At 42.0% G+C, this 8,585-nt stretch overlaps 1 protein-coding gene across 2 annotated transcripts; it reads right to left on the bottom strand.

The window, feature by feature from the left end:
• Window positions 1–904: 904 nt before the first annotated feature.
• On the bottom strand, window positions 905–8,273 carry rnmt (RNA (guanine-7-) methyltransferase). 2 transcript variants are annotated; one of them, XM_027022910.3, is made up of 11 exons: window positions 8,116–8,272; window positions 7,527–7,669; window positions 7,267–7,402; window positions 6,322–6,444; window positions 5,974–6,089; window positions 5,422–5,603; window positions 4,458–4,622; window positions 3,824–3,941; window positions 2,926–3,027; window positions 2,616–2,649; window positions 905–1,762 (listed from the first exon to the last, which is right to left on the bottom strand). In XM_027022910.3, exons 1-11 carry the CDS (start codon window positions 8,132–8,134, stop codon window positions 1,725–1,727), a joined length of 1,176 nt encoding a protein of 391 aa, XP_026878711.2. In that variant the 5' UTR covers window positions 8,135–8,272; the 3' UTR covers window positions 905–1,724. The 2 variants fall into 2 exon arrangements, with proteins under 2 accessions (XP_026878711.2, XP_081561533.1); XM_081705407.1 differs by lacking the exon at window positions 2,926–3,027 and having other exon boundaries at window positions 8,116–8,273.
• Between the last annotated feature and the right edge of the window lie 312 nt (window positions 8,274–8,585).

Here is an 8,585-nt window from a genome sequence, read left to right as displayed (position 1 = left end):
TAAGAGAATGTTCAAAGTGCAATATTTCTGCATTCAATTTGCAGCAAACCAGCAAATTAACAAATGGGCACCCATCACAAACATGGTCATAAACAGTGAAAAGCAAGAGCTGTGAGAAATAAATTGATTTGGCTGAAAATGGTGAATGGGGCATGACTCATTAGTTCTAACCGAAATGCAAACTTCCCCTAGAGCTCATCCTGTGGAGTAGCTAATGAGTAAAATAAGACATTAACACCCCTAAGATCATGGGTTTGAGTCCCAGTACTGTTAGTCTTATCAGGTAAAATGCTCTGGATTCATGGGTCTTCCAATTGCTTTAATACTATTCAGTCACAAGTCCTACCTAGCTGTGTTTTAGTAATACATTTTATTTCAACAGCTTTTTCCACTATAAAAGCTGGAAAATTATTTTACATAAAAAGAAACAGTAAAAACGTCTTCACTGGACTCAGCGCACCTGTTGTGGTCTGATATGGTTCCACAGAAAGAAAAAAAAAAAGTCTCTTACATGCGTCTTCGGCGCATTTGTTCATCATCACAAAGAAACTCTGAACTGATTCCTAAAAACATGAAGTGTCTTGTGCTGTTCAGTGGCTATGAGCTATATTTTCACATCTACATTTATTGTATATTAAAGACTCCAAATATATATATATATAAAAATTTGTTTTCCTTTCCTCAGGGTGACAGCACATGTATTGCAGCAGGTGGCAGGAACAGATAACAGGATGGGATTGATTTTAGACACTGACCAACCAGACTGTTAAAAACACCAGGTGACGAGATCCCTCAACCAAGAAGAAAGTGTCTCATTGCGTCTTTTTAATAAGTTACTGCTTCTTATGTCCTTCAGGTTACCTCAGTCAAGCCAGTGAGCAAGAAACATGCAAGTTACAGATCATCAAACCGTTTTATCGTTTAATTCTCCAAAACAGGATGACATTCCAGGAGGAGATGACAGAAAGAAGCATCGTGCTGGTCAAGGCAGCAACAGCATTAGAGTTGACCAAAAATACAATTTTAACCCCTACATAATCAATAAAAGATACAGTCATGGAATTGTCTAACATTGGGACTTTTAGAAAAGAAGGTCAAAATTACAGTCAAAATCAAACATTATGAAGACAATCAAAACTCATTTACAAGTCATTTTATATGGGAAGAATACATTAAACGTACAACAGCAACAAGAGGCCCATGCACTCGAAAGCTCCGCATGTTCGGACGCCTCTACCACAAGCGCCTTCGAGAAGCTGCATCACGACATGGAAAAGCACACCAGGTCCAACTACATGATCAGTCTTCTTGTGCCATCATTTTAAGCTCAGTGCTATGCAGCACAACTTTTCTCTCCAAGTTTAGTCACTTAACCAAGAAACTGCGTATTGTGCTAAACCCATGTAAGCATTTGTGGAAGGTGTAGGTGTTACTGGCATAGAGCCTCCATGTATGTCCCCCTCTACCGTGGAAAAAAGTTCCAGGTGTGTGTTACCCAGCTGGAGGAAAATACTTAACTGAGAAGTGAATGCTGTGGTCAGCAGTACAGGGTCATGTAGTGTCACACACAAACGCACAAACAGATTTATCCGTTCGTTAAACTGACAAACACAGCAGACCATTCCTAAATTTGAATGGGATGGAAAAAAAAAAACTAAAAACATGGAAGGAAAAAAAAAGCAAAAATAGCTGATTATGGACCACCTGGAGTGGAACGCTCCCGTTCAGGGCATCTTCTCAAACACAAACACCAGGTAAATACCTGCAACACAAACAGCAGGTCAACAGCCACAATACAAACACCAGGCAAACACCAACATAAAAAAGAACACAGATACAGGACCAGACCAGATCTGGATCACTGGGTTGAGCACAGTGGGCTTAATAAAACCAGAGGTAAAAACCAATGTTGGATGGTAATAACAGGTGGTTGTATACGAACACATTCACTAATGTGAAAATGGCCTAAAAGCCAATCAGACCGGTGAGATTGCTGCTTTGTGCAAAATAATTAAAATGTCAGTCAGAAGCACCTAAGCAGGGAGACAAGGTCACAGAACCTACTGACGATCAATGCGGACATAGGATGTTTGTCACATCTGCAGTAAATGCTCAGGCGGCACTGTACTGCTATTTTTTCATTGGTACACAAACACAAACACCACCAGGTATGTTTTCACAAGAGTCTGGACATAATCAAGGGCCTTGTTATCAGCACAGAACACACTGCACCACTCTGAGTGAAATATGGTTCTTGGACTAAGTTTCCCCTCTTGGGTTTAAATGAGGTTTAAATATGGTTATATGAGGTTAAACAGATAATGGCCACTTTTCAAACCAAAGGGGAAACTAAAGTACACATCTGACATAGTAGGAAAAAATAGTGTATTCAATTTTTTAAATCCTTATAAACATTTTTCAACATATCATTAGTGGTGTCCTTTTAAACACATGGTACATCACTTAATGAACTTTAAAAAACTTTAAAAGCTATATACCCTGTAAGGATACAACCTTACATGCATAACTGTCCAAAGCTTTCTGAAATTAATCATTAAAACAGAGAAATAGCAGCACATAGCTGTGGTACATTAAGTATAGACGCGAGTACATACTTGTAGCCTCCCACTCGGACTTTGATAGCGTGCCCTACAAAGGAGAAAACAAAGGTGAGACGTCAGCACTACAGAAACAAACCCAGAGGAGCAGATCCCTCATACAGGCCGTGTGGCATTGTGGAATTTCAAATGCCTGATCTGGAATCAGTGTTTCTGCACTTGATAACATTCGGGTCCTAATGCACAAAGTGGTGCAGGACTGAGAACTGTGCTCCCACTCACACCCACCTAGCCCTGCTGTGAAGAGAGCTGGGCTGTGTTGTGTAGGATGTGTAGTGTGGTGCAGGGCCATGTTGTGTGCACTGACCAGAGGCAGTCTGACTCCGTGGTTTTCTGCTATCTTCTCAGCATGGTCATACTCCCCTGGGCTATCTGATGCTAGGCGGGCTCTGTCATCTCCAGGGTATGCCTAAGCCCGACCACAAACGCGCACGAACACACAATTTCACTGCTGTTACACAGGAGCAGGTGTAGCATTTATGCCCTTGGTGTGCAGGGGTTTTCAGAGCATTTTTCACATTATTTTTTTCCCCTCCCAACCCAGGTCCATTTGCTCTGTGTGTTTGATGCATTTGGTCAAGTATGAAAGCTGTTTTTCAGTTTAGGAGCAGTGCAGAGAACCAATCTATGGTCCTCCTGAATTAAGTGGTCTGGAGTTTGCTAAAACGCAGAAAATGGATGAACCTAGTAGCAAACATGCAAATTGACATATGGAACTATGCACTCGATCCATAAGTCAAGATGGAATTCTTCAGGGCAAAAGCAAACCAGTGATGAGCCCCTATCTCAAACTAGCCCAGAATCGGTGCCTGGGTGTAGACTTGAGCAGGTGCAAACACCCCGAGATAACGCCACAGCTGCACAGCCTCTTCCTCCCCTCTTGCTCAGAAGGAAAGAGCTCTGCAGCTGAGCTCTCTGACATACTGAGACTGGAAGAGATGATCAGTTAAGTTCTCGGGAGAGAAGGAAGCACTGCAGACCATATTTATTCTTTATTAGCAAGGGCCAAATGGTCATAGATAATGAGACTGAGCAGAACAAAAAGTGGTCAGTGCCAATATATACCTGTGCTCCACTTTCACTAATTTTGTCCTTTTTTTGTACAGGTTGCCATGGTGATAATTCTAGTTACCTTTGATAGACACAAGAACATTCATGCGCAAACATGCATACAAGCGCATGCGTGCACACACAAACACACATACCTCCAGTCCCTGCATCCTCTGCATCAGAATTTTATTCTGTTCATTCTTTATCTTTTCTTCAAAGAACTCATGGAAAGTCTTCTTATACACCAAGCGCATGTTGTACCTTTTTGCCATTCTAGACAGGAAATATTTAAGACACACACATACACACACCCACACACAAGCCACTTTATTAGTACAACTACACAATTAGTCAGCCATCGGCATGCCACAAATTAGTGGTTGGTTTCTGACCCCTGGACCACTGCTGACTAGCTGGTATTAAGGTGGTGGATCATTATCAACACAGCATTAACACCAACATGGTGGGAGCAGTAGGGTTGTAGTGGTTGACCTGATAAAAGTGCACTAGCCTCAGCAGTGTGTCTGGGTTGGTTTACTTGTCTCTGTGTTTTCATGTTATGCTAACTGAACAGATCTTTAGTGTAATGCATATATATTGACTGAAAACACACCACAATTCTGTTCTTTATAAATTAATCTCATCTGCTTTCAAACTGCATTTTTTCTACTGGACATAAACCAGCAGTTCCCTAAATTGACAAAGTTATGGAAGTTCGCCATCTGCTGGCAGATTATGCTATTATACAAAAAGGGGACAGGTGTGAGTAGTTTAATGAAAGTCACTTACTCTTCAAACAAGGGAAAATACACCAGGAACTCTGGCACATTGACGACTCCCTCGAGGCTGAAGTCATACTGACAGCCAAACAGTGGATAGGAACCCTTCTGCTGAAACGTAACACGATACACCTCGTTCCCAAAGCTGTTGGAGTCAGACGCTTCCAAACGCTTCCTACACACCAAGAGGAAAGCTGACATTAACACCACACTGGTCTTATTAAGAGCAGAGTCAGTTTATTCAGTTCAGTTTATTCGCCTGTATATAGAGTCAATACATTTCTGTTAGCCAAATGAGTCTTCCACATACTGAACAAAATCCTTTGTGGTAGGTGTTAATTTACCCTCTTTTCTCTTCAAGTAAAAAAAGGACTAATCTAGAAGCAAAGCTAAGCAAGAGCACGGTAATATCCAGTTCTCCGTGTGAGTGGAGCGAACCACAACGTCTGGACATGCTAGGAGACAGAAGTACACATGCCTGTTCTCACTTCCACTGTAGAGTGTAGGTTCATTCACTAAATATTGAGCACGCGTGGCATGCGTGTGTGGTGTGTGCCTTAGTCTTAGACCAGTTTCTCTCTCAGGAACAGTACTGCACTTAATTTCTCTCATTTTCTTTCATCTCCAATCTTTGATTTGTTTCTATGCCCATTATCTCTTTATATTTTAATTTGTTTCAATTAAAGCAGGATATGTTTGTAAACATTTTCTTCTAAATAAAATAGCTTTTTAGCTTATTTCTTCAACTACCACATATAAGAAATGTGCTATATAAATTAACTTGTCTTGTCCACCAGGTGCTAGATGACCAGTGGGGTCCCTATTAAGAAGAATGTAGCCCTTGTGAATATGTGGGGTATGTGAGTGTGTGTACATTTGGGTTTGTTTAAGCATGTGTGTCTGCATGTGTGAGCGCATTCATGTGAGGGTGTGTGTGTGTCTGTGAAAGAGAGTACAAGCACACATGTTCTTACACTAGCTCGTAGGCGTCCGGCGTGGTGCCGATGAAGAAGCCCCCAGGCCGAAGCCTCTCACATGCATTCCTCAGCATGGTGTCAGCCTGTGCCTCACTCTCAAATGAGTAATGATACACAAACTGGCAGCTGCACACGTCGAACCGGAGCTTGGGATCACTCAGCTTCTCACTCAGCAACTCCTAAACACAAACAGCTTCATCACTTCTGTGACTTTACAGATTTGCCAAATTTTTAAAAAGCAGACTTTTGAAGAATTAGGTTTTATTTATTTGAGGCATTTCACTATACAACTAGGATGAAGAATTCATACTACAGACAGTACATTCATGGTACACGGTAGTAAAGGCTGAGGACAGCAACTACAGCCAGTCTCAAACCCGAGTCATCCTGGGGGAGATGCACACTACGCACAGCTCCATCTGCAAACACCCCAGGGACTGGGGTGGAAGAATCGCAGGTAAACTCTAACTTGTAGCCTGCTGTGTGTGTGTGTGTGTGTGTGTGTGTGTGTGTGTGTGTGTGTGTGTGTGTGTGTGTGTGTGTTTATACCCTGGCACAGTCGGCAGTGATGAACTCTGCGTTGAAAATGCGCTCGCCAGGATAGCCCCTGCTCCTCATGTCATTGTAACGTTGACGACACTGTTCCACTGACACATCAGCTATATCTACAACACACACACACATACCCATATACACACACAACCCTCAGCAAATTTCACAAATATTGACAAGAGCAAACCTTTCACTACTCCACAGAACCACCTGGGCAAAAATGGCATTAAGAATAAACAATGAAGTTTGCATTACATGTGTTTTGGAAAGCAGCCAGGTGGACTAAGCCCCAAGCTGTGTTAGCAAGCCCCCCCATGCATGAACGAGAGCCGAGAGGGCAGGTACCTGCACACACCAGCCGGCTGATACGAGCCTTCCTCCACTTAAGCAAGTCTCCTCCTTTCCCGCAGCCCAGGTCCAGCACGGCCACGCCCCTATGGCCACGCCCCACCTTATCCAAGATCTCACCTGAGGGCGGGGCACAGAGACACAGACAGCCACAACATGAGGAGCCCAAGTAGGGAGGGAGAGCAACTGGATGGTGAGCTGTGTTTTAGACCAAGGACCCAGGGATCTGTCTTTCAAGTCTGATGACCCTGAAAGCCGGGCTTTAAAGGCCCTAAACAGGACTTCATTAACAGAGCAATCACTACAAAAGGCTGAATGATGCAGATAAAACACTGCATTGTGATTCACTGGTGAACAGTGATTTTGCTTCCTAACAGTCTTATATTTCTTATCCATAAATAGCATTTACTTAAAAATCATACGTGATAGGAAAATACCACAAAATATACTATAAGGTCCACTTATGTTAATTTGGGATTAAAAAAAAAGTGTTCTCGTAACATAAACCTTGCTGTATTTTAAAAACATACTGGCAAACTCAATGTTATAGAATGATTATTTTGTCTACAATCAAGTGAATTCTATGATCAGGCAAATTACCCACAGAAAACTCGCCTGGAGTCTAAGGTTGGTCAAAATGGTCACAACACAAAAATGTTTATGTAAGCATCACATCTAACCCTTCAAAAGAGCACACACTGAACTCACATATTGTTTAGCCATGGACTACACCAAGCCTGTGCCTATATACAGAGAATTATGTTAAAACTGTTCAGCTGCTAAAAACTCCCTAGGAACTACTAGTCCACTCCAACCAGAGTTTATGACAATTACAAAAACTCCCCATGCAAGTGCAATATCCATCACAGATACAGCACCTCAGCAGCACATGTAGTTTATGAGAAGAATGTAAGGGATTGAAAGCCGTGAGCCAAAACTGACCAATAAGGACACTCTTCATCCAGTTGTTGAAGTTACGCAGATGGATTATTCTGCTCCTGCTGCGCTCAGCTAAGCCGCACTCCTGAAGTCTGTTGTAATGTGTGGCCACTTTCTGACTGTGCCCCTCTCCAGTATCCTACAACACAAATAGGTTAAGTATAAGAAAGGCTGACATTGTCAAGCCAACTCGAATCAGTCTGGAATGGCATTAAGCAGATAAATAGGAGCTTTTCTGAAGTGGACCTCGGCGAGGCACTTACGAGCTTCTTGGTGGGAGAGACATATTCCTCACTTTCGCTTTCGTGCTTCCTCTTCAAGGTTGACGTCTGCCCAGAAAGAACCTCTGATTCCTTCTCTGTGTCGCTTGAAAATGTGCCCTTCCCACCCGCCACCGTGGGTAGTACTGCAAATTGCCCAGAAAAAAAAACAAAAAGAAACAAAACATAAACCCATTTGGTGCCGTTAGGCACCATTTCACACGGAACAATACAGGAAGGTTAGTACGAATAAAAACCGGACAACGTTCTAGTGAAAGAAGAGAAAGAATTCAAAGTTTTGTTATGAGTACAGTAAACCTTTCACGTAAAAGACAAGCATGAATCGTAACGAGACTTTGTAGCTTTTCAGGACTATAAACACAACGAGTGGCTAACGCTAGCTAGTTTAGCAATCCGACGCTGCAGTGTCCGAAGTCAACAAAGCTCCGGTCACACAGCCCAGAAAATGGTCGCCTCCGGTATCCGAGGCACAGAGACAAACTCGGATCCGCGTCGATCAATCGGTACATTTTAGTGCGAGCACACACAGCTCGACACGCCAACAAAACAGCCGCCGGCCTGTGGTACTCACTTGAGTTTTCCGCCATCATGGAGCTCACATTCGGGTTGCTCGCGGACCGAACGGTTGCGTTTAATTTAGCAAACACGGAAACAGCGCCGCCTGTAGGTCTGGCATAAGTATCTATCTATCTATCTATCTATCTATCTATCTATCTATCTATCTATCTATCTATCTATCTATCTATCTATCTATCTATCTATCTATCTATCTAGATATAGATATATACACACACGTGTGTGTGTGTGTGTGTGTGTGTGTGTGTGTGTGTATATATACACACACACAGATATATATATATATATATATATATATATATATATATATATATATATATATATATATATATATATATATATATATATATATATATATATATATACGCATTGAAGAGAGGTTATACTCTACTTCTCGCAACGTGTTTGAATGCTTAGTGATGATTAACTTTACCAACTGGTTGATAAAATGATATATCTGTAGAG

This window comes from Electrophorus electricus, chromosome 2, assembly GCF_041902795.1.
Source record: "Electrophorus electricus isolate QZ-2024a chromosome 2, ASM4190279v1, whole genome shotgun sequence".
NCBI classification, from domain to species: domain Eukaryota; kingdom Metazoa; phylum Chordata; class Actinopteri; order Gymnotiformes; family Gymnotidae; genus Electrophorus; species Electrophorus electricus.
The sequence above is the reverse complement of the archived record's forward strand: the minus strand, read 5'-3'. Positions and strand labels throughout refer to the sequence as shown.